Below are 25,521 nucleotides of genomic sequence, written 5' to 3'. Positions count from 1 at the left end.
ACTCGCGCGCGCACCACTTTCAAAGCTGGGCTTGTCTTGTTTTTTTATTTGCTGTGCTTCCTTGCAAGTACAAGCATATTCATATTTGATAGCCCCCTTCCTGCTGGTAAATCTAATGTTATAGTTCCGGATGTGTTCCTGAGAATGCATGTTTCTAGTCTCCTATTCCCTATATGCGGGGGCGTTATTGTATGTCTAGTGCTTTCAACAGACGTCCAGCCTCCCGCTGCAAGATGGCAGTGGTTTATTGCGCATGCGGTGTCTGATGAGAAAGGAAACATGGTCATCGAAATAAGCAGGACGAAGACGGTACTGGCCCTGATGTAAATGAAAAGCGTCTAAAGCAGAGCATGGTAAAGTAAAATCAGTATAACCCATGTGGATAGAAGCTCTTAGCCGTCTTTTGTGCTGCTATCATTACTCGCACTTCAGTCGGACTGTTTTGTTGTTTGAGAAAGCGACTTTCCTATGTTACCTTCAAGATGGCCGCTGAACGCGCACAGGCTTTCCAACAGTTCGAACACCGAGCTGTCAAGGAAGACTTAGCTCAAAGGCAGCCATAATTGGGATGGATAGCTTCTGTCATGTCGCAGGAAGAAGTGGTGGGTTCATTACCTAATAAATTATTGGGGTTGGGCTTTCTCTAGTAGTGCTTTTTCCCCCACAAACAATATGTTTAACAAATCGGTTATTTTTCTATGGCCTAGCTCGCCTTGGTCCTGTATTTATCTTTATCCTATTTACATGATTTGATTCTTTTATAATAAAGCAATGTTTTTTGCCATGCAATCAATGCAAATTTTGCGGGGTGAAATGTGGGAGTGTGGTGTTTGGCAATTCGTTGCAAAGGGAGTTCACCTTATTTGCTTTTGGGGAAAATTACATTAATCTAAATTAAATTTTTACATCTAGAGGGAAGGGCTAAGAGTTGATTCATGCCTTCCAGCATGTGCGCTTGTGACCAGCAGGTTGTCCAGAGATCGTTATGTAAGAGCTGAACCCACTGAGCTATGTTACTGGAGGACATAATGTGATAATTAGAGTGAGACATCACCGTGCTAGTGTCCTCCGTCTGTCCCTGCAGCCCGAGGGACATCAACAGACTCTAGGGTTACCCTGGACCCGTGTGGACGGGACTTGACACGCTGTGCTGTTGTAGGTGCTTGTAGGCTGGAGGAATTAATATCCTGCTCTTATTTCTATGCTTTTATAACGGCCAGCTTGTACCTGTCATTAACTACGTCATTTCACTCCTGCGGAGGCATCAGATATGGGGCAGGGAGACTCATTAATAATTAAATTATTGTCGTCAATCATTAACAGCACTTGTTGACCATGTCAGAAATAGACATTACATGTATTTTTACAAAGGGGCAACTGGCAGGAGACTATTCTAGTCTCTTCTAGCTGAAACCATTCCAGAAGTATTTTTAGATGTTTCAGTATATTCGTTTTCCACCCCCAAATGTATTCTTGTCTTTCAGTGTATACATTTCCGTTGCAGTGAATTATGGGAGTTTTCGGAATATGCAAGTCTTTTCTTTTCCAATGTGGGTTAATGTTTCCCATTGGATTGCTAGTTTTTCTTGCCATATTTTAGTGTTACCAATTAGGGAGAGGCTAACTTCAGGGTTAGGATGAGGGCTGTTGTTAGGTTCATTTGGGTTAGGGTAGAAGTAATAGTTATGATAAAGGTAATGTAAAGGTTATAGTCCTCTCCTCAGAGTGAGGCCTTCTGCCAGTGTCCTGTGTTTAGCACCTTGCTGGGCTCAGTGACATGTTGGGACCTCTTTTAGTGTGCAGGAAAATTGCAAAATGGAATGTGATGGCAAATAACCTGAGTCCCTTGAAGGAGTTGCCAAGGTGCTGGTATACAGGGTGGGGCTTCTAGGAAGTAAAATAAGAATGAGGCACCATGGTGTTGGGCATACATCTGGGAGCGGATGGAGAAGACCCTTTTTTAGGTCTCGCCTACGCAGCGCGCATGCGCTGCATAGGAAAGAGACCTGTAGCCATCGATTGCCTTTTCCAGGCTAAAACGTGCACGCGTTCCATTGCCTTCAATGGCAACGCGTGCACGTGTGGCGATTGCCTTGCGGGAGCGAGCGCCACCATATGGTAGCAAGTATCGCTTTCGTAAGGGAATCGCGCAGCCCCCCTCCTCTCTGCCTGCTGCCCGCGAGGCGCGCGCGCTCCTCCCCCTGCTGCCGGCAGCCTACCTCGCTTTTTTTGTGTTTTTTTTTGTAACTTTGGACGCGCGCGCGGCCAATGCTTGTTTTTTTTTATTTTGTCTTTCTTCCTCTTTGCCTTTCGCCACCAGTTCCGCATATGAGCCTGGGAATTAGTTCAGGGGACTTGCCATCCTCCACTTAGATGGTTGCACCAGTCAGTGCTAGTTTGGCCGGCAGGGTGAGTCAGCTGCAAGTCGCTCCAGGGCTCCAGTTAATGTTTAGGCAAGAGCAGTAGACCTTTGCCTCCGAGGGGTTCACCAGCATACCAAATGGGCATTAAATATGGTAAGAACACTGTCAATTTCAAAATGGTGTGCCATAAAAGTTAAGAATACACAATTGCACTTTCCCTTAAGGTGTACCTTTGAAATGTTGTGACTAGGTTATCATTAAAAAAATTACTATTGAAAGGTGTAACAAGCATTGGCATAGCCAATAGGTCTCGCTTTTGGGACCTTATAAGTATTTAGTTATGCAACTGTTGCATGGCTAAACACTTATAAGGTCCCAAAAGCGAGACCTATTGGCTATGCCAATGCTTGTTTAATATCTGTTAGAGCCTGATGGACTCCCCGGATATTGACACAAGCAGCGATACTGCTGTTTTTGATAAAAGGATGAATAACTCATTTGTGATTTTACGTAATACATCTCAAGGCCTCCACTGGAGTCCAAGTACCTACTGCCGGCAATCACCGACAGTGTTATTAGAATAGTAATGATTTTTGTTTTCATATGAACTCAGTTAATGTGCATGATGCACATGCGCTTAATGTCAATCCGTTGATCCAGTGGAGTGGCTCTTGGCTCAGGAGACATTTTACGCAATCAGCATTTATATAGTGCTTTCTTCTATACATGTGGCATAGTAGTGCTGGCTTATTCCGGGCACCATCTTTATAGGGGTCTGTGATTTCCATCCACTAGTGGTGTATCGTGAGTTTTACCAGTTATGTAAAAGCAGTGGTAAATGGTAGATACGGGTGCCGGAGAAGATCCTGCTGTTATCATGAGATCTACAGACTTAAGAGACACAAGCATTGGCATAGCCAAAAGGTCTCTCCTTTGGGACCTTATACATTTTTAGCCATGCAACAGTTGATGTTATTGCACCAAGTATATTGTGCTGCATAACTAAATATTTATAAGGTCCCAAAAGCGAGACCTATTGGCTATGCCAATGCTTGTTTACTTTATTTCCAGAACCGACTGCTGTAAATTTCAAAATATCATTCTTTACTGCTCAGCATAGGAATTTTATTCAGAGAGCCCTTCCAAAGCCCACCACCCCGCATTTGCAATGTCTTTTTAGGTCTCACCTACATATCGTGTGTGCTGTGTAGGCGAGAGTTATTGATTACATTTCAGTGGGCTTACAACTGGTCCACAGCATACCGTTAGTTGTTTTCGTTGTCACTCTCATTTGCAATCTTTCAATTACTTAGCTCCCATAGGATTTCCTTCCTTTCTTGTGTTAGCTCTTCCCTGGAGCATGGGCCAAGTACATGTGTTCTTCCTTGTCTTTTTGCACTGCACCATTGTTTTGTAACATTTTTGGTGTTATTGCTGAACGTACAATGTGCTTTCCTACTTTTAAAACAGGCATACAGCTTCTTATTTATGTTGCTTTCACCTTTTCTGCCATCTCTATTGGACCGTGAGTTATTTACACACACAACTGTACTGTTGTACGCCACTCTACTGTTCGCCGCTCCATTCTGCGCCACTACACACCACTCCATTCTAAAGCACTCCACAGCACTCTATTCCACTTTTTCATTCTACGCCACTCTACTTTACGCCACATTAGTCCCTCTATTTCACCGACTTGTAAGCCAGCCCACTCTTTGCCACCCCACTATATGCCACTTGACGCCACTCCACTGTATGTCACACCATGCCATTCTCCTCTGTGCCACTCTCCTTTACACCAATAACTGTAGGCATGTTGAACAGCAGCCATGCTGGTGTACAAAAGGCTAAAAGACATTGGCAAAGCCATTAGCTCTCACATAGGTGAGACCTCTTGGGTTTGATGATGCTTGTTTAAAAATGTTGGTGTTCTTACTAGAAAAACAAGCCATCAATAACTGAAAAAAATGGGTGCAGGCTCCTGCCGTGCTTAAAACTGAGCTGAATACCGATTTCTCATAACTAGCATGCAAATGGCAGGCAAATAAAAACAAAAAAATCTACTGAATTAAATAAACAAGAGCCATATAGTTATGTGCACAAAACTTGTTAATTAGGATTGCAAAGGCGCTTCTTGTTAGTGCAGCTTTATATGATTATTGAAGCCTGCCTGATAGAAGAGCAGATGGGACTGGGCTACTTTACTGAGGAACAAGAGATAATGATGGGCACATGGACAATATTACAGCTTTGGCAGTGACCACCTGTATGAAACAGAATCCCACCCTGAGCCACCCAATGTTGCTGACAAAGGCATGTTTGATTCTGCAGGTACAATCTGAGGCAAGTTCCTCTGACACAAAAACTGAAGAACGGGTGTGTGAGAGATTAAAGAATCAGGGTGGCGTACAACTAGGCAGCATCTGTCAATGGGCCAGGATTGGGGCAGCATATCTCTGGCCTCTTCCACTGAAAGAGTGGGAAAGAAGTTTGGGGGAACTGCAAGTGTTCACATGTATTTTTCTGTAAAAACTTTTATTTGAAGGTAATTAAAGTTGATCGGGGGCAACCTTGGAGGTATCAGTCTCTGTTGTGATCAACCTTTCTCTGTGGCATATGGTCCACCGGAGGTCTCATTGTGTCACACGGACCCCAATATGGGGCTCATAATCTGGGACCACTTCCCCTGGGAGTGGCATATACTTGTTTGGGAGGAAAGGCCTGCCTTTTGTTGCCATGTACTAAGTGTGAAAATACAGAAAATGTGACTGCTCTGGGTAGAATACAACATTTCAAAAGACCATGGAATCAGGGCAGACATCTCAGGGATGGTAAGGGAGTAAATATTTAGACTGGGTAACAATGGAGGCCAGGACACTACGACATGGGAGCACCCCTAGAGAGGACGTGTTGGTGAAAATGTATGTAACATGTAGTGCTCAGCATTGAAGGAATTCTTTAGGGTGTACAATTGTGAAGACATGCGTGTGCAGGAGTCGGTACGAGAAAACCAGGTTAGCTGTGTGACCATGAGAAGCCAGGGGTGAATGTTTACATAACAGCATTTTTTCATCATCATTGGTTGAGAAACAATGTATTTCTGCATCATTTTGTAGTTAAGTGGCTGTAGTTGTTATGGGCTTCCATTAACTGAAAAATTCCTGCAGACGTGTCAAAGGCTTTGTCTTTTGGGCCATGGTCACTCTTTTGGCTCATGCTATACTTGCTTCTCTTGGCTCATGCTATACTTGCTTCTCTTGGCTCATGCTATGCTTGCTTCTCTTGGCTCATGCTATGCTTGCTTCTCTTGGCTCATGCTATGCTTGCTTCTCTTGGCTCATGCTATGCTTGCTTCTCTTGGCTCATGCTATGCTTGCTTCTCTTGGCTCATGCTATGCTTGCTTCTCTTGGCTCATGCTATGCTTGCTTCTCTTGGCTCATGCTATGCTTGCTTCTCTTGGCTCATGCTATGCTTGCTTCTCTTGGCTCATGCTATGCTTGCTTCTCTTGGCTCATGCTATGCTTGCATCTCTTGGCTCATGCTATGCTTGCATCTCTTGGCTCATGCTATGCTCTCTTCTCTTGGCTCATGCTATGCTCGCTTCTCTTGGCTCATGCTATGCTTGCTTCTCTTGGCTCATGCTATGCTTGCTTCTCTTGGCTCATGCTATACTTGCTTCTCTTGGCTCATGCTATGCTTGCTTCTCTTGGCTCATGCTATACTTGCTCTCCTCGTTAGGAGTGCAAGAGATTGAAGATCTCTTTCCACCTGCTGATCGGCTTTGCCAAGGATGTGCTCCCAGAATTTGTGAAGAAGCACAGCATTGGGGGTGTGGTGACCGACTTCGCCCCGCTGCGCGTGCCAATGCAATGGGTGGAGGATGTGAAAGAACGCTTGCCAGAGGACGTACCTTTCGTGCAGGTAAAATCTTGCGTGTGCACTTTATGTAGTGACATAAAAGTGTTCTTTTCCAACACTTTCACAAACCTGAAAGAAACTTTGCAAAATTAGGGTTCTGTACAAGTAAAATTTCCAGTCTACTGTGTCATCAGCAAGCACCATGCCAGGCCTTGGAGTCTTTTAAAGTGCGCTTGTCCATTGGTATTCACGCTTCTTCTGTGTGGTCCTTTCTAAGCGAGTAAGTCCCCCTTTTTGTTTGTGTAACCTGTTTAGAAGTCCCTTTATTGTAAATTGTCATCAAAGGGCTATAAATAGACCATTGAGCAGGACTATAGATAAGCACAGTTAAAGGAGCACTGACAATATTAATTGGTTTCACCCACTGGAGTTTATTTTTTAGTTCCTGAAATTAATGACCATAACATTAATAGTTTCTCCAGTGCCCACTGGTTCAGTCATTGACGCATGTATCTGTTACTGAGCTGCATTTAATTGTACTAGCTTGGCCTAAATATAAATTATTCATAACTATTTCCCCCTGGTATTCTGGTTTGGATGCTAGCAATTCTTGGCTTCTTTTCTGTAAATCCAGAAACGAATAGCACCTGCTGTCCCAAAGGTATGTGCAGTTGGCCTCCGCATGCTGCATTTAAAACTACATGTGACTTTCTCACTGCCACCACCTCACCCAGTCCCCTGCTACATTTATTTTGTTTGTTTCCAGGTTGATGCCCACAACGTCGTTCCGTGCTGGTTGGCGTCAGTCAAGCAAGAGTATGGAGCTCGAACGATTAGGAACAAGATCCACGATAAAGTCCCAGAATTTCTGACGGAGTTCCCCCCGGTGATTGTTCATCCCTACGAAAGCAAGTTTCAGGCAGAGGTAATGAGTGAGCGGGTCATCAGGGCTTGAGGCATATGATGTTCACCTAGCTTCAGCGTAGACTTAAGGTTTCCCCTGGTCTCCTGTCGACAATTAAGGCAGCTGGATCACGATTAATCTGAAACTTTAGAGTTTTTGGGTAAACCTCCTGGAGTCATTTCAAGGTTATTGATTCCTTTTTGTCTTAGAGTGAGGGTCAAAGGGCTGTGGGTTTTTATGGTCTCATAATCAGCGGCGCATTTGGGAGTATAAAGGAAGCCTGGGGTAAATGGCTTTAAAAATGGGGTTCAATGGTTGTGCTACTAAGTTCCTGAGGCAAACCATACAAGCCTATGGTACGCTGTCAATACGTACCTGTGAATGTCGCAGAAGTAAATAATCTTCAAGTGCATCTTGAGCCGCTTGCACTGTATCTCAAAATTTCAGTTTGGTAAACCAGTGGAAAAGGGGGGTTAAGGACTGTCCCGCTGTGAATTGATTATGCCAATAAGTATTTTTTATTTTGCGTCGGATCCAATCAGCCAATCGACTGGGACGCGTGCAGTGCCAGCCTTCAAGTGGACAGGACTGTGGGGGAAGTAGACTGGGCCAAGCCAGGCACAAAGGCGGGAATGGCCGTGCTCCAGTCCTTCATAGCTGAGCGTCTGAAATTCTTTGGCACTGACCGGAATAATCCGAACAAAACCGCGCTGAGCAACCTGTCCCCATGGTTTCACTTTGGTGAGTGTTCAGATATTTAACGTTTCATTTGTTATAAGGTAGCACTATATTCTGGTGATTGTTGATATGTGGAATGAAATATAGTGTGCTGAGCATCCAGACCCTGGATTCCTTGGAAGGGTGATGGCCAACGCTTGCAGCATCGGAGTTCTTTCTGTACCAACACCATCTTCCCATAGATTCCCTCTTCCTATGACTCGCTCAGATCAGGCCCAGCGTCCTTCCAGCCGTGATGAGGCCAAAAATAAGTGGGGTAACTAACCTTCGCCTCTCTGCCCTGGGATATATTTGATAATGGTTTATGAGGAACACTAAATTGAAGCAAATATCTGGTACAATATGTATGTCTATTGGGGGCACCACCAACAACTAATAGTGATCTTGCTCTGGAAATCTGATTTAGAATTTTGCTAACAAAATGTTTGTCCACCAGTATGATGTGTCTCCGCCTCACTGCTTCAGACATTTTAAATTATCTGCCATGATGTCAGAGGGTTCTCCATAAAGTGGCTGTCTGCTACAGCTACAGGAGATGCATTTTTGGTGGAAGGCCTCTGGCAGAAATTCAGCCAATGCTATGTTGATGGAATTTCCTTAACCACCATGGGTATTGGAGCGGTACCCCCCAACGTTGTGGGTCACTGCGCACATAACTTGTCACGCCACATGCAGTAGAACTTGTAGCAATACTATCAACATGACAATGCTTAAAATTTACTGACTGCTCTAGCATCACTGTGGAAAGCTTAAACCCTTTCCTAACTTTACATAAATGTGACCGACACCTTCTCTTGGTCAAATGTGTGAACTACGGTCTTTTTACATTTGGAGTATACAGAAGAGCCTGTGATTAGTGAAAACCCTGTGCTCGATGAGCTCTTCCTCCTCGTTTCCTAGTATATGGTACCAGGGATACCCAGAGCCTGCAAGGTAAAGTGTCTGTCGTGGGCTGCATCGCGTATTGTGTCACTGCAAGTCTGACAAAGGAAAACGCGTATATATCGCTCCTAAGTTAGGCTTGTTGAGCCCTAAGGCAGGGTGCTCTATGTTTAACAGTAGGGCATGTGTTTTTATATATTCTAACAGTAAAAACCCCAAATTGTCGTTTTTACTGGAGCAAAGCTAGTAGCCCCATTGGCAAGTACACAGAACTCAGCTGTGCTAACAGCTGAATGGGACGACTACAGCTGTACTTCAAGGTATCAAAGGAATCGTTACATTAAACCTGGCTTGAAGCCCAAGTTGAATGCGATGTACCTTTTGAGTTAAAGCTATTTTAGAAAGTTGCCGCTCTGCTTTAGAAAGTTGCCCCTGTTTTCTAGTGGCCATTTACATTCTTAGGCATGAAACTACCTTCCGCCCTCCTGGTGAGAGGAGTGAACGACATTCAGGAAAGGACACATTAGGAGCCTACAGTTGGAAAATGCGGTACCTTTTCTGGCACAAAGCCCAAAAGGGTGTGAGCCTAAAAGGTGAATTTCAAGGAGGAAACTGCCTTTGAAGGGCAAATGGTGGAAAAACACAAGAGCGGCTGCTCTTTTGTTCTGGTAAACAGGCTGGCGTCTGGGACAGAAAGGCAGTAACAGTGGCTAAACCAGCTAGTCCTCGGGTAGCCACACCTCTAGGGTGGCTACTTATTTATTTATTTTATTTATATGAAATTTATAATGCGCTCAGCTTACCCAGGGGCATCCCGGCGCAAAAGATCAGAAGGAAGACACAGCTAATCACTGCTAAGGAAACAAATGAGTCTTAAGAAGTTTCCTAAAAGATAGGATCTTAGGCTCTGAGCGAATCTTGAGGGGGAGAGAGTTCCAGAGGGAGGCCACTTGCACAGAGAAGCGCCTGCCCCCAGAACGAGCTCTTCTTACTCTCGCTGACTGCAAGAGGTGTTTTTGGTCCGAACGTAGCAGACGTGGAGGTTTGTAAGAACGGGCCATATTAGCAAGGATGGGGGGGCCTTTGCCATGTAGAATTTTGTGGGCTGTACATAGCGCTTTAAATCTCACCCGCTCTTTCACGGGGAGCCAGTGAAGCGCTTTGAGGGCCGGGGCAGCAGACTGCCTCCTGGAAACATCCATAAGGACTCTCGCAGCTGCATTTTGCACCTGTTGGAGGATTTTGAAGGTCGCTTCAGGAGCACCGAGAAACAACGCATTCCCATAATCGAGCCTCGATAGAATCAGGCCACGTATCAATAGCTTCCTTGCTGGATCAGGAAGCAGAGGTAGCACCTTTCAGGCTGATCTCAGTAAGCCAAAGCAGACCCCTGCAGTCTTCCTGGCATGAGTCCTGAAGGACAGGCCTTCTTCCAACCATACTCCCAAGGACTTGATCTCCTTCTTGGGGGATGGTGGGTCGCCAAGAGACCGGGGCCAGCAGCTAGCAATAATGGAGGGGCTGGAGTTGCCCAGGAGCATCAGCTCAGTTTTACCTCCATTAAGCTTGAGAGCGGAGATAGACATCCATCGAAAAACATCGGCAAGGCAGTCGTGTAACACCTCAGGATGTTCCGCCAGCTGAGTGAGGCCCACCACCAGCTGAGTATCATCAGCATAGCTGATGATCTTCACCCCCGAGGGGGCGACCACTCTTTCAAGTGGAGTCATATATATATTAAATAAGGTAGGGCTCAATGATGAGCCCTGCGGGACTCCACATTGAAGAGGGATAAGGGCAGATTGCTCTGACCCTTCCCAGACTTGGTAGAAACGGTCAGAAAGAAAAGATTCCAACCATTTCAGGGCCGTCCCTGAGACACCTACCTCTGACAGACGTTGGAGGAGCACCTGATGACTCACGGTGTCAAAGGCAGCACTCCAGTCCAAGAGGATCACTGCCACTGACCCTCCTGTATCCAGAGTGCTCCTTGCCTCCTCCACTACTGCCAGCAGGGCAGTGTCTGTTCCATGGCCGGGGCGGAAACCAGTCTGGGAGTCTCCTAGCAGGTGGTTAGACTCAAGATGGTAAGAGAGCTGACGGTTGACCAACTTTTCTGCAATTTTAGAAAAACCAGGCAGAAGTGAAATAGGCCTGAAGTTGGTCAAATTGGATGGATCCAGTCCTGGTTTTTTCAATAGGGCTTTCACCACAGCCTTTTTCCATCTCTGGGGCACATTGCCCTGAGCGAGTGAGAGGTTCAGGAGATCAGTAAGAGGAGTGGACAAGGTGTTAGCCACGAGTTTGAGGTGTTTTATGGGAACAGGGTCACTCGGGGAGCCACTCTTCATCTCCAACAGGGCTTTTGTCACCTCCTCCTCCGAGAAGGGGCCAAAAGATGCTAGCTCAATCGAGTGACATGTGCGGCTAGTAACCGGTTCATGACAATGAGGAATAGTGGGTAAGGAAGATAAGATTTTCTCTATTTTAGAATGGAAGAAACTAGCCAGTTCCTCACATTTTTCTTTGGGGTTATCATGCCGTACTGGAGGAACTGGGGCTTTCAGGAGTTCCTTGAAGATTTTAAACGATTCTCCAGAAGAATTGCTTGCTCTCTCGATCCTATTACTAAAGAAAATCTTTTTAGCGTCCTTCAGTGCGCTTTTATATTTCCTCAGCTCCCTTTTGTAATTGGCCCGGCTTTCTTCCGTCTGCTCTCTCCTCCAAGCACGCTCAAGCCTTTTACAGGAGGTTCTGATGCACCTAAGTTCAGGGGTATACCAGGGGGCTGAGCCAGTTCTTCTCTCCCTGACGAGTCTCCTTTTATTCGGGATCAGAAGGTCCAGAGAATTAGTCAGCCATTCGCCCAAGAGCTGATCAGCAATGTTGGGGTCATCTACCGGATGAGGACAGGTTTTAGCCAGTTCTTCCGCCCAACTGTCCACCGGGAGCTTCGACCAGAGTCGTTCCACAATATGTTGTCTAGGTGCGGGGTCACTCCGGTTCTCCTGCGACCAGCTAAACGGAATAAGATGATGATCAGTCCAAGGGAGAGCCAGCGTCTGGAGAGCCAATAGGTTCGCAGAATTGGCAAAAACCGCATCAAGCTGATGACCTCTAATATGAGTGGCTCCCATATTAACTAGATGTAGGTCCAATGCCCTGAGCGAACTTAAAAAATCCCTTGCTACTACGTCATTGGGGTCGTCAAAATGGAAGTTGAAATCCCCAAGAATGACAAAGTTGGACGAAGCAGCAGCCAGGGGGATAATGGCCTCCATGAAAGAATCTACAAGAGGCTACCTATCTGAACACACCAAGAGAAGGGTTCTTCCATCTTTGAAGTGGCAAGAATATTGTATCCAGGGTTAGCTTGATGCCACACTTTGCAGGAAGTTGTCATCATGTGAGAAGAGAGTTGTTAGTCCATTGCCTAGTAGTCACTGCATTTCCAGAATGCACGTTTTGGCCATAAAAGTGGTGACCCTGGAAGCCAGACCTCAGAGCAAGTCTGCACGGGAGAGAGGACCAAAGGAGGACTGCCCTGCTAAGAGAGGCTGCACCAAAGGCTGGGCTGCACCTGCTGATCCTTGGACTAGCAAAGGGAGGTCTGTGGCTGTGGTGCCTGACTCGAGGAAAGTTGTTCCTGAGCCCTGGACAGTAGAGGGGTACTTGTAGCATCAGTTGGCTTACTTACATATAACATAACGTGCATTTGTAAAGCGCACGTTCACTCCTAATGGGGCATCTCGGCGCTGAATAATAGATGTTTATTGTTACCCAACTCAATAGTTCTCATTTTATCGACCTCAGGAAAAATGAGAGGCTGAGTGGACCCACCGGGATTTGAACCTGTGACCATGAAGTCGAACACAGGCCCCTGCAGTGGATGCATTAGACCACTAAGCCACCAGACCCTGCTTCCTGTCACAGCTTCAGTGCCATACAAGTTGAAGAATCCTCCTTGGTAAGTTGGTAGCCACAATCATTTGATCACCAATGAGACCTGGAGTGCAGCCTGGGAGACCGAGACCATAGACTCAAATGCTGAACCCAAATTTGCTGGACCCGGGAGAGTTGTCCGAGTACAGTTTGGTCGCCCAAGACAAACTCTGGCCTCATTGAAAGGGACCCACTGGTTTCACTATGACCGTAGACCAGTGGCTGCTGTTTTTTGTCTGGACTTCACATGGATTTCGAGAAGCATTGACCTCTGTGGTAAAAGTCTCCCCACTGTGTGTGCGGACCGAGGAGTGGCCCCAAGAGCCACCCATCAACCGGATGAGCATCCTCTTCAGCATCCTATATCCTTTGCATCAGGACCACTCCATTGATATCTATAGGGGTTTGCCCTACAGCCTGGATCTGGAATTGGAACTACTTTTACTGAAATGTAACTGTCCTGCTGCTTCTTGCTAGCCCTGTGACTTGTTCCCTGCCGAAGTTGGTCATTCAAAATGGGCTGGAGTAGTAGATCGCAACTCTACAAAAGTTTTTCAAAACTTTTCAGAGTTTCCACTAACAGCGATACTTACCAGTGCTTGTTTGCATTTGGAGTGAAAAGCTGTGGTTTACAATTTTCTGAATGATTTACATCACCGGAACCCTCTGTTGGATTGTGTGTGTTTTTTTTTGTTTTTGTTTCACTGTCTAAAAAAGCATACACATAAGACATTTCTATAAATTAGTGTTGGATTTCCTCTGTGTCATGGTTTTTTCTTATTTAATTGTTTGGTACTTCTAAATGTACTTGTTCCTTTTTTAAAACTTGACTGCCTGAAGCCACAGCTTCCCAGGGTTAAGTCAAATGAGCCTGACTGGACCGAAGATGGATTTGTGAGTATATTACACGGTGAGGGCGATTAACCACACCAAAAAATAAACATTTCCTCGCAACCTTAATATCACGAGGCAACAGTCCCTGTATAAAGGCACCTCCCAAAACATCAAAATACAATTCATTTGGGCCCACAAAAATATCTGAGTTCTATTACACAATTTTAAAATAAGCGTTGCAGAATCATAACCACAAAGGATCCCATGTGCAGAGCTATACAGAGCGTGTAAAAATCATAAACTATTCTAAGTTTCAGTGGGCAGCAAAATCAGAAAAGAAATGACAGCATCTGTAGTCGATCAAGAAGTCCTCCGGCACAACTCCGAAATCTAGGGCCTTTATACATAATTCTTGCACAGAAAATAAGAATTTCTGCAAAATCATCCTGGTGTGAGTGAATGTATCATTTGTGCAGCAAATCAGAGCAAAAGCAAAATAAACATCACATCACCGCAACACTTAAGCACTAACCCACTACATGAATAACTATGCAGCGCCCTCTATGCTAATGTCATCCAGAGATGTTTGAACAAAACACGATTCATTTACAGTGCCAAAACTATGTGAATAGATGTCATTGAAGAAGCAGAAGACGTGGCATCAAGTTTCCAGTTACATTCGAGCTAGAGAAACTTCGGCGTGAACGGAACCAGAACAACTGTGGAAATATCCCACTACATTGCAGCTTAACTGTGTGCGGCGGAGCTTGTAGGGAGAAGATGGGTGCAATTGGGGGGTTAGTTGCAGAAGTGACTTCCATATTATTCAAAATAGCGTTTTGCCCAGAAATGAGTCCTTGTCGTCTTATTACCCGTTCTTCTTTCGTTGCCCTCCCCTCGATGGAAAGATCAAATGACTGGAGAACAAAGGTGAATGAACGCCAAATTCCACATCCTGTTACCACCAGCTCCCCTTGCAGAGAAGACAATTGATACTTCCCTACACATCACAGATCCCGCCACGTGTGACAAATTGTGTCCATCCCTGTTAAGCACGTATGGAAAAATGGGAAGAAAATTGGAGGCGGAAGGATATAATTTTGTGTGCCTTAAACCAGTGGTTCTTAATCTTCTGACTTCGGTGGACTCTCACTTCGACATTACTCGAACCCGGAGACACTAACTAAATGATTATTGGAATCCAGGGACCCACACGGAGTTATTACTAGAAGGCGGCGATCCCGGCATAAGCCTTTTAAAAAAAAAAAAAAGAAAATATATATATTTTTTAATTTTTTTGGAAAGGTTGGAGCTTTTCTTAATCCTATTGAGGCCACTCGTCGTCCATGCTATATTCTATTTGTTGCACTTTCATGCTCCCATGAATCAATCTGAAGATACTAATTTAATTTTAAGCCTCCAATTTCAAATTCCTTCACATTTACAAAACTGCCTTAATTGATCAATCAATCAATCAATCCTTACATTTGTATAGCGCGCTACTCACCCGGTAGGGTCTCACGGAGCTGGGGGGTGGGGGCCGCTACTGCTCGAATAGCCAGGTCTTGAGTTGCTTTCTGAAGGAGAGATGGTCCTGGGTCATTCGAAGGCAGATGGGGAGGGAGTTCCATGTCTTGGCGGCCAGGTAGGAGAAGGATCTTCATCCAGCGGTGGCTCTGTGAATGCAAGGTATGGCGGCGAGGGCGAGGCTGGTCGATCGTAGCTGGCGGGTGGGCGTGTAGAAAGTCAGGCGGTTGTTGAGGTACTTGGCGCCCAGGTCGTGGAGAGCCTTGTGTGCATGGGTGAGGAGTCTGAACATGATCCTCTTGCTGACGGGGAGCCAGTGCAGGTCTCTCAGGTGGCCGGAGATGTGGTTGTGTCGGGGGATGTCCAGGACGAGTCGTGCGGAGGCGTTCTGTATGCGCTGGAGTCTTTTCTGTAGTTTGGCTGTGGTTCCGGCGTAGAGGGTGTTTCCGTAGTCCAGTCAGCTGGTGACTAGTGCCTGGGTGACCGTCTTCCTGGTTTCGGTGGGGATCCATCGGAAGATCTTACGCAGCATGCGCAGGGTGTTAAAGCATGATGAAGAGACGGCGTTGATTTGTCTGGTCATCGAGAGGGAGGAGTCCAGGATGAAGCCCAGGTTGCGTGCGTGGTCCGTTGGCTTGGGAGTGGTGCCCAGGGCAGGGGGCCACCAGGAGTCGTCCCAGGCGGAGGGGGCTGATCCCAGGATGAGGACTTCCGTTTTGTCTGAGTTCAGTTTCAAGCGGCTGTTCTTCATCCACTCAGCGACGTCTTTCATCCCTTCGTGTAGGCTGGCTCTGGCGGTGGCGGGGTCGTTGGTGAGGGAGAGTATCAGCTGGGTGTCGTCGGCGTAGGAGATGATGTTGAGGTTGTGTTGGCGTGCGATGGCTGCGAGAGGGCTCGTGTAGACGTTGAAGAGGGTGGGGCTGAGTGATGATCCTTGTGGTGCGCCGCAGATGACTTCGGTGGCCTCGGATCTGAACGGGGGGAGGCGGACTCTCTGGGTTCTGCCGGCGAGGAACGAGATGATCCACTTCAGTGCCTTCTCTTGGATGCCGATGTTGCTAAGGCGCTGTACTAGGGTGCGGTGGCAGACAGTGTCGAACGCCGCAGAGAGGTCCAGGAGGATGAGGGCCGCTGTTTCCCCGTTGTCGAGCAGGGATCGGATGTCAACGGCTGCGATCAGGGCGGTCTCAGTGCTGTGGTTGGCTCGGAAACCAGACTGCGAGGGGTCGAGGGAACCGTTCGTCTCGAGGAAGGCGGCGAGCTGTCTGTTGACTGTCTTCTCGATGACTTTGGCAGGAAAAGGGAGGAGCGAGACGGGGCGGAAGTTCTTGAGGTCGGTGGGGTCCGCTGTTGGTTTCTTCAGTAGGGCGCTGAGCTCTGCATGCTTCCAGCTCTCCGGGAAGGTGGCGGTGGTGAAGGAGACGTTGATGATGTCCCGGAGTTGGGGTGCAATGATGGAGTCGGCCTTGTTGAATACGTGGTGGGGGCAGGGGTCGGTTGGCGATCCGGAGTGGATGGTGTTCATCGTGCGGGTGGTGTCTTCGGTGCTGACCGGGGTCCAGTTGCAGATGGTGGTGGTGGGGGGCGTTGGTTCGGTGGTTGGGTGCGTGGTTGGTGCGCCAAAGCTGTTGTGTATGTCGGCGATCTTGCGGTGGAAGAATGAGGCGAGTGAGTCGCAGAGGTCTTGCGAGGGGGTGATGTCGTTATTTCCGGAGCTGGGGTTGGAGAGCTCTTTGACGATGCTGAAGAGCTCCTTGCTGTTGTGGGTGTTGTTTTCCAGTCGTTCTTTGAATGTTGACCTTTTGGTGGTGCGGATCAGCTGGTGGTGTATGCGGGTGGCGTTCTTGAGGGCAGTCATGTTTTCTGTGGTCTGGTCATGGTGCCAGGCTTTCTCGAGGGTGCGGCAGTTCTTCTTGGAGTTTTTGAGTTTGTCGGTGAACCAAGAGGCTTTCTTGCTGCCGGGTCTGCAGGGAGGGGTCTTCAGTGGTGCAAGGTCATCAGCGCAGTCGGTGAGCCACTGTGTGAAGATGCGGGCTGCTACATCGGGGTCCGTTGCGCTGGCGGGAGGGTTCCGTCTGAGGGAGGTGGTGAGCTGGTCGGCGGTGATCTTGCTCCAGCTCCTGCGGGGGGCCTGTTGCGGGTGGTGGTGGGTCGTGGTTCTCCTGAAGCTGAAGTGGACGCAGCTGTGGTCAGTCCAGTGGAGTCCGGTGGAGTGGCTGAAGGAGATGTACTTGCTGGAGGAGAAGACTGGGTCAAGCGTGTGGCCGGTGTAGTGGGTGGGGGTGTTGACCAGTTGCTTGAGTCCGAGGTTGTCCAGCAGAGCGGTGGTGTTGCTGTCATTGTTGTTCTCCAGGTGGAAGTTTAGGTCCCCTAGGAGGATGTAGTCTGAGGAGGCGAGGGCATGCGGGCTGATGAAGTCTGCGATGTCTCCGCTGAATTGTGTGCGTGGTCCCGGGGGTCAGTAGATGAGGGTGCCTCTGAGGGTGGTCTTTTGGTCAGTGTGTATCTGGAAGTAGAGGTGCTCGGCGGCGGTGAAAGTGTCGTCGGGGTTTGTCGTGATGCGGATGGTGTTCTTGTGGACGATGGCGAGGCCTCCTCCGGTCTGGTATACGCGGTCCTTCCGGGTGATCTTGTATCCGTCTGGGATGGCTATGGCGATGTCGGGCGCTGAGGAGGCGTTCATCCAGGTTTCCATGAGAAAGGCGACGTCTGGTGAAGTTGTGTCGAGCAGGTTCCAGAGTTCGACGGCGTGTCTGTGGACAGAGCGGGTGTTGAGCAGGATGCACTTGAGATGGTTGTTGCTGGTGCTCGTCGGCTTGGCGGGTGCGGTGCAGATCCGGAGGCAGGTGAACTTGCAGGCTTGGCAGGTGAAGGGTCGGGTATGTTTCGGGGTGGCTCGGTAGCAGGCGGGGTTCCGGCCGGGTTTGAGTGCATTGAGGGTGGCGGCGTCGTAAGTCCATCGTGTGGGCTGGCATCCACGGGGGCCAGGGGTCCTGGCGCTGGGCGCGGACGGGCGTAGACAGGCTTGCCTTTGGCGCGCCTTCGACGCACAATCGGCGCGCCCGCTGCGCGTACGCGTGGACTCCGCCATAAATGGCCAAGTGGGAGGGAGGAGCAGCTGGGAGGCGGGAGTGGGGCGGCGAATGGGGTTACAGAAGAAAAAGGGGGCGGGCCGCAGGGGAGCAGCGGCGGGGAGCTGGGGGAGGAGAGCGGGAAAACGGGCGAGGGGGCAGGATCACAGGACAAAAAACGGGCAGTACAATGGCACAGTGACAGGCTAAATACAAAAAACAAGACCAGAGCACAATACAATACTTAGCGGGAGCGGTGACAATGCGGGCGGAATACCGGCGAAGGAATCAAGCGCAGCGGCGAACTCGAGGCAGCAGCGGTGGAGCCTGGCACACTCACGGGGAGTCGCACAGTGTGTGGAGCGACCGGCCCTGAGGATCAGCCGAAATATTAGGAAATCTTTGTTCACAGAAATCATATGTAATTTTTTAAGCCTCCTCCCAGCATGTTGTTGTGGCACACAATTAGTGAATGAATTGGGTAAGTCCTGGGGCTGAAAAAGGAAACCATATTAAACGAGGTTGAAGTTGGAACTTATGTAGTGACTGTGGGTAAAGAACATTAATCGATTGCTCTAATTTTGCTGCCTGCCTCAGCTTTCTGTCCAGAGAACTTATTTCACTGCATTTGTTGGTATATGGTTTGTTTTCTGAAGAAATAGTTTTCCAAATTTATTTTTCCTTTTGTTTTAACAAATATTTCTTTCCCAGGTCAAGTTTCTGTGCAGCGCGCCATCTTAGAAGTCCGTAAGTACCGCAGCAAATACAAGGAGTCAGTGGAAGGTTTTATTGAGGAGGCCATGGTGAGAAGGGAACTGGCAGACAACTTCTGTTTCTACCAGAAGAACTACGACAAGCTGGAAGGTAATCGGGCACTTAAACAATTGCAGGCCTTACAGTGAGTCTGACACTCTGATGAGGACATTACTGTTTTGTGGGATATGTCGACATAAGGTCTTGGTGTAGTCAGCGTAGACTATAAAGCCATAGCCACTCACTGAAGTAGTGTGGTCTCAGTGTCTTCATGTCTGCACCTGTGGACAGAATCCCAAGCACCAGTCCCTTGCTGGACTCACTTGTCTGTGTTCGGGAAATGGTGATACAAGTGGAAAAGATTTGTGTAACGTATTTATTTCTTGGCGCTGTATGCTATAACAGTTATTTTCACTCTCGTGCTCTGCCCAGATTCACACATTTTTATTTTATTGTTTTGTTCATATACTATAATTGCTAAACATATATAGTTTTATTAGATTTTATGTTCATGACAACAGAAGCTTTAAAAATAACAAAACAATCAAGAGTGTTGAGTAATTTTCATTGCTGCATAATATCTTTTAACTATTTGTAAAATGAAATACAGGTAGCATCAACCGGCTAACCATAGGATGTCTTTGCACAAATTAACGGATGTTGATGCGGTACTATGCATTTTAAACTTGCACCCTATTTGCCTGCCCTCACTTTGTAGTTAAGACTCTGACAAGGGGGGTAATTTTTATCTCACGAACTGCTGCAAACAAAAATGAGGAAACAGGACTATGGGCCATTAAGGCTGGGGTTGGGGATCTTTTCCGCAATTTTAATGGGTGTTTGTGAAAGTGGCTACCAGCCTTTTAAATTTATGTTTTATTGTTTATAAGAGGCCAACTTTTTTTGTAATGGTTTTAATTAACTGCATAATAAACATATATATATATATATATATATATATATTGGAAATACAGGTAAAAAATAGATAGAATATAATTAATACATCTCCTAAGGCGCCTAGTTTAGCAGCTGTGTTTATAATCGACTGTCACATGATCTCCCATACACTTTAAAAGCAGTGGCGAACACGCTTTCCTGAGATAGTTCATCAACCCAGTCATTTAAGTCTGATAGGTGGATTTCTTTTGCATTTGCATGTTCACTGCTTGTATAAAATGTGCCGCACGGAGTTAGGTGCATGCCCTTAGAGCAATATTGTTTTTTTAAAATCCATTTATTTATTTGTAATGACCAGAAAGTTGGTATACGCTTTTTAAAATCAAAAATCTCTATCGATTTGAAGAGAAATGTATTGACGTTCTGCATGGCCTCTAGCTAGACTCTTGCAGAGGATTCATTTTCTCTTTTGACTTCAAGGTGCTTACGACTGGGCCAGAAACACCCTGAAGGACCACGCAAAGGACAAGAGGACCCACATCTACACACTGGAACAGTTTGAGGCGGGGAAGACACACGACCCTCTCTGGAACGCCGCTCAGGTACCGCACTATGCATGGAGTTGTCACACCGCACCCCATCTCTTCAACCTAACGTCTATCATGAGTACCTCAATTCCATCAGGACTTTGTAGTCTAGTTGGTTTCAAATGTATTTTTGGGTTTCTTTTAACCGTGAACATTTTGCACTGTCTCTCAGATTCACAAGAGCTCTTGTGTAGGGTGCACTTTCAGAATATTTTGCTCACCATCCTAGTTCTAGATTCCGTGTAGCGAGTGTGCATATTTGAGATGCCCTGGGATTTTATGTAATTTTGGAGGGGCTCTGGAAGGCCCCTTATTCCGTTCCTCTTTACAGCTTTGCTCATCTTTCGCCTTCACCTCTGGCTTGACGACATGGTAACGCCATACTACATAGAAGTCAGTACACACCTCCTACTCAAAATGTCGTACACTCTAAATTGGAAGACACTTGGTTAATAACCCAAGCAAATCTCATCACATGGGGAAAAAAAAGTGTATCGGGTTAAAGTGCCCTCTACAGCAGATGAAGCCCTTTTTAGCGCAAGGTGTGAGTAAATGCAAATGTAATAAATCATTTCACCCTGAAGATATTCAACAGGGCAAGACTATAAACTTATTTTTCGAGCATTACATTCAATGCACTCTGTCTCTGTGCAGCGGATAAGAAGGTGATTGAACATACACATGACACAAGTCCAACATAGGATAGACAAGCATTGGCATAGCCAATAGGTCTCGCCTTTGGGACCTTATAAGTGCTTAGCCATGCAACAGTTGAAGCGGTTGTACCAATGATATTGTGCAGCATAACTAAATACTTATAAGGTCCCAAAGGCGAGACCTATTGGCTATGCCAATGCTTGTTTACTTTAAGCAACATTGTGCAGCAGCCCTTGCTGCTGTGCAACATGTTTAAAAAAAACATTGACAAAGCCAATAGATCTTGCACAGACAAAACCTATTGGCTTTGCCAATGCTTGTTTATAAGTTTAGGCTGTAGTCCACCAGCTCAGGCAAGTCCTCCACCTAAGTGCCACTTAAGTGCCTTAAATGGGTGGGGAGGGGGGGGTGCGTGTGGGGGTGTGTCCACATTTGTGTATTCTGTGTGTCACCGGTTCAAAACTTGTTAGTCAACTCAACCACTCATTCTTTCAAACTGGATAAAGTGAGGATCCGTTCTGATTTATTAATAATATTTGTGTATAGAAAATGCTCTGCATAAAGGCCTTTTTCGAAAAAATTTACATTCTAATCCTAAATTACTAACACTGTTGTAGCACCTAAGGAACAACTGCAAATGTTGGCAATATCAAATATTGGGTGTGAGGATCCGATGCACCTCAACAGTGGCTGTGTTTTACTGCCCATCCAGGAAGTATGGTGCACACTTCCCTTGCTTGTGTTAGTGCATATGGCGCCCTTGCTACTCCACAGATCCTGTTTGTTGACTTTTTGATTGCACCAATACTAATGATGTGTTTATCAGAATCAGAACGTATCACTGGAGGAAATAAAAACATTACATTGGCACATCTTTGGCGTACAAGAAAAGCAATGTCTTATATAAAATAACATTTAAAAAACGCCAGACAACCACATTTCAATATGGTCTCAATGGAAATGAAAACATCATAACTGCAATGGTATAATAACATGATATGGACATTAAATATTTCATCCATGCGGTCATTCAGTTTAAAACATATCAATGCGGCCAACTGTTTAACGCTGCCCTCTGTGTGTTATTACTGCCTTTCTTTTACGTCTATGATATTTGTGCATTTAAACTTGGATCGCATCTATGCTAGGTAAATTACAGACGCATGGCGTCTAATTAAAAAATATTTAAGAAACTGGCAAGTTTGCCGGCGCGGTCCGCCATCGCCTGCTCCGCAATTACACCGCAGTGTCTGATATTTTTTCATGGAACATTAAGCAGAGTCAGGTGCCTGTCCCTTCTTTACGACGCCTATCTGTGAACTGACAGACCCCCACGGACCTTGACAATATTAATGGCGCCATTCATTAAGTATTACTCTCGTGGAATGACTAGCATAATATTGGCCTGGCGATAGGAACGGACAGAAGGAATAAGTCAAATTAATTTTTCGGAGCAAACTCCAGATTCTGTAAATTATCAATCAATACAGTTAATTTGTAAAGCTCACTACTTACCCGCAAGGGTTTCGGGGGGGGGGAAGAGGGGGATGTGCTGCTGCTACTGGTTGAAAGTCCAGGTCTTGAGTCGTCTCCTGAAAGTCAGCAGGTTTTTGGTTTGTCATAGGTTGAGGCGGAGGGTGTTCCAGGTCTTGGCGGTGCGGTGGGAGGAGGACCTACCTCCAGATGTGGTTCTACGGATGCGCGGGACCGTGGCCAGGGCGTGGTCGGCTGAGCGCAGTTTCCTGTTGGGTACGTAGAAGTGGAGTCGACTGTTGAGATAGGCTGGGCCGGTTTTGTGGAGTGCCTTGTGTGCGTGTATCAGGAGCTTGAAGGAGATTCTTCTGTTGACGGGGAGCCAGTGCAGGTTCCTCAGGTGTGGGGTGATGTGGTTGCGGCGTGGGACGTCGAGGATCAGGCGTGCAGAGGCGTTCTGGATTCTTTGCAGTCTGTTGATGAGCTTGGTCGGGGCTCCGGCGTAGAGGGCGTTTCCGTAGTCGTGTCTGCTGCTGACTAGGGCCTGGGTGACTGTTTTCCTCGTGTCTTTCGGGATCCATATGTAGATCTTGCGGAGCATGCGGAGGGTGTTGAAGCAGGTAGACGAGACTGCGTTGACTTGTTTGGTCATGGTGAGTTTCGAGTCGAGGACGGCTCCCAGGTTGCGTGCGTGGTTGGTGTCCCCAGTGATGTGGGCCACCAGGAGTCATCCCATGCTGAGGGGTTGGGCCCGAGGATGAGGATCTCCGTCTTGTCTGTGTTCAGCTTAATTCGGCTTTCCTCCATCCAGTCGGCGACAGTCTTCATTCCCTGGTGGAGTTTGGAATTGGTGGTGAGGGGGTCCTTGGTGAGGGAGAGGATCAGCTGCGTGTCGTCGGCGTAGGAGGTTATGTTGGGGTCGTGCTGTCGGGCGATGCGTGCGAGTGGTGCCATGTAGACATTGACCAGCGTCGGGCTGAGGGAGGATCCCTGCGGGACGCCGCAGATGATCTCGGAGGCTTCGGACCGGAATGGGGGAAGCGGACTCTGAGTTCTGCCGGAGAGGAAGGAGGTGGTCCAGTCCAGGGCCTTGTCTCGGATCCCTGCATCGTGGAGGCGCGTGCATAGTGTGCGGTGGCAGATGGTGTCGAAAGCGGCGGAGAGGTCCAGGAGGATGTAAATTACATTCTATACTGTTAGCATTTTAAATGTGACACAAATGGCAGTGAATACAATTTGAAAGCAAAATAGTTGGGAACATGGCTCAGGGTGCATTGTGCGGCATTAAAAACAAGTTAAACACAAGTGCGCGCGTGCCTCGCGCTTAAAGTTAAACAAGAAGCGCAAGCAAAAAGTGAGTGGGTGGGAGAGAAGCGTGCGCTTGGGAGAGCAGTCTGTTAATTTTCAAAGCACATACTCTTGCTTATGGTGCGCCGCTGCGCACTACTGCAAGGCGTATGCCACCACAAGCACGAGTATGTGCTTTGAAAAAGAGCTGCACGACAGCTAAAGGTCTCCTATGCAGTGCATGCGCACTGCGTAGGCGAGACCTAAAAGTAACGGAGGTGCAGTCCCAAACCATGTGCTTTGTGTGTAGGGCTGTTTCAGGCTCAACCAGTGTAGTTCCTCGAGACAATCTACATGCAGTGCTCGAAACCAGTTTTTCTTAACCTGTGGTTCGCAACAACCACACAATGTTGTTTAAAAAAATGTAATAATATTAGCAGACTAATAAATTACATCTATTTAAAAAAGAATGTGAAATTGACATTTTTAAAACATTCTGTAAATCTGACGGAATTTGAAATTGGAAGCTAAAAATTAAGTTGGTTTCCTCAGCTTGATTTGTGGGAGCAGCTCAAGTACAGCGAATAGTAGAGTGGACAATTGATGACCTCAATGATATCACTAGTATGGACTGACAAAAAGCATGAATTAGGAGTAATTATGACAAAGCAGCGTGCTAGAGTCTTTCTTAATACTTTGTCTTTTAGAAGTGAATCCAAATTTTGAAACATCCCCAACCTTTCCAATAACATTTCGATTTTTGTATATCTTCTCTCTGGATATTAAACAAAAACATATTATGATTTTTTTTTTTAAATTTACACTAGTTTCTATATTTTTTTAAAACTTTTTATGTTAGGGGTTCAAATCATAAAAATAGCTTAGGTGGAGGTTCCTGGTGTCCAGTAAGATTCATTGAGGGTCCAGAGAAGTCGAAAGGTTAAGAATCACTGCTCTAAACAAACTTTTAAAACAAACTTGTGCAGTGTTCTAATCCTATTATTAGATGATGAGGTAGATTACACACAACATGTGATGCTGAACTAGAAACCAGCCATCAAGTGATGGTTTGAGGTGAAGAAACGCTCACCATTATTATTGCTCTTGGATATCCCTAGTTTCATTTATTGTCAAAAAAAACCAAGTAGTTATTATTCTGTTTAGTATTATAGTCCAGAGGAGAAATTGAATTAGCTACTCTCTTGATGGGACAGGTGCCCTGAAATTCTTGCTTATCTATCATGTCCTATTTAGTTAATATGCAATTCCTGAAAGCCACGGCTGTTGCAGAAATATTGCATGTCATCTCTGCATTTGTTTTGGACTGTTCACATTTTTTGTGGCTCAGGGAATATATAATGTTCCTGTTATCTTATAAAACTGTCCTTTTTTTGAGTTTGTCGAAAAACCTCACTTGGTAGATAGCTCTTTCCCCTAAACCTGAAGGTCATCTCCAAACTAATAACAAAAGTTGTACTAAAACTTAGAACTCTAGCTGAAGAAGCATCTTGTTCACAGCCCATTGTACTTGAAACCTGCTCACCGCACAGATGCTGCATTCCTTGATAGAAGAGAGCACCTGCTTCAATACTTGGATGTAGTAGAGTGACAATCTTTGTCGTTTCCGTAGCTCCTGAGATCCTCCTAAAGCTAGTCCAAGCCTTTTCCTTGGTATGGCACCACTTATTCTCATCTGGTTGCACTTAAAAAATATATTTTTGTTCAGGATTTGCTTCAGTTACCCAAC

General features: G+C 46.5%; 1 protein-coding gene across 2 annotated transcripts in view; it reads left to right on the top strand.

Moving 5' to 3' along the window:
* LOC146786154 (deoxyribodipyrimidine photo-lyase-like) overlaps positions 1 to 25,521 on the top strand; it is a 41,663-nt gene that overhangs the window by 9,368 nt on the left and 6,774 nt on the right. For both annotated transcript variants that reach the window (XM_085635674.1, XM_085635675.1), the window contains exons 4-8: positions 6,103 to 6,285; positions 6,989 to 7,147; positions 7,669 to 7,867; positions 18,832 to 18,984; positions 20,251 to 20,372. In XM_085635674.1, coding sequence (XP_085491800.1) covers positions 6,103 to 6,285; positions 6,989 to 7,147; positions 7,669 to 7,867; positions 18,832 to 18,984; positions 20,251 to 20,372 — 816 coding nt within the window. The remainder of the gene's footprint in view (positions 1 to 6,102; positions 6,286 to 6,988; positions 7,148 to 7,668; positions 7,868 to 18,831; positions 18,985 to 20,250; positions 20,373 to 25,521) is intronic.

This window comes from Triturus cristatus, chromosome 11 (assembly GCF_964204655.1).
Source record: "Triturus cristatus chromosome 11, aTriCri1.1, whole genome shotgun sequence".
NCBI lineage: Eukaryota > Metazoa > Chordata > Amphibia > Caudata > Salamandridae > Triturus > Triturus cristatus.
Note: the sequence above shows the minus strand (reverse complement) of the source record. Positions and strands in the feature narration are given on the sequence as shown.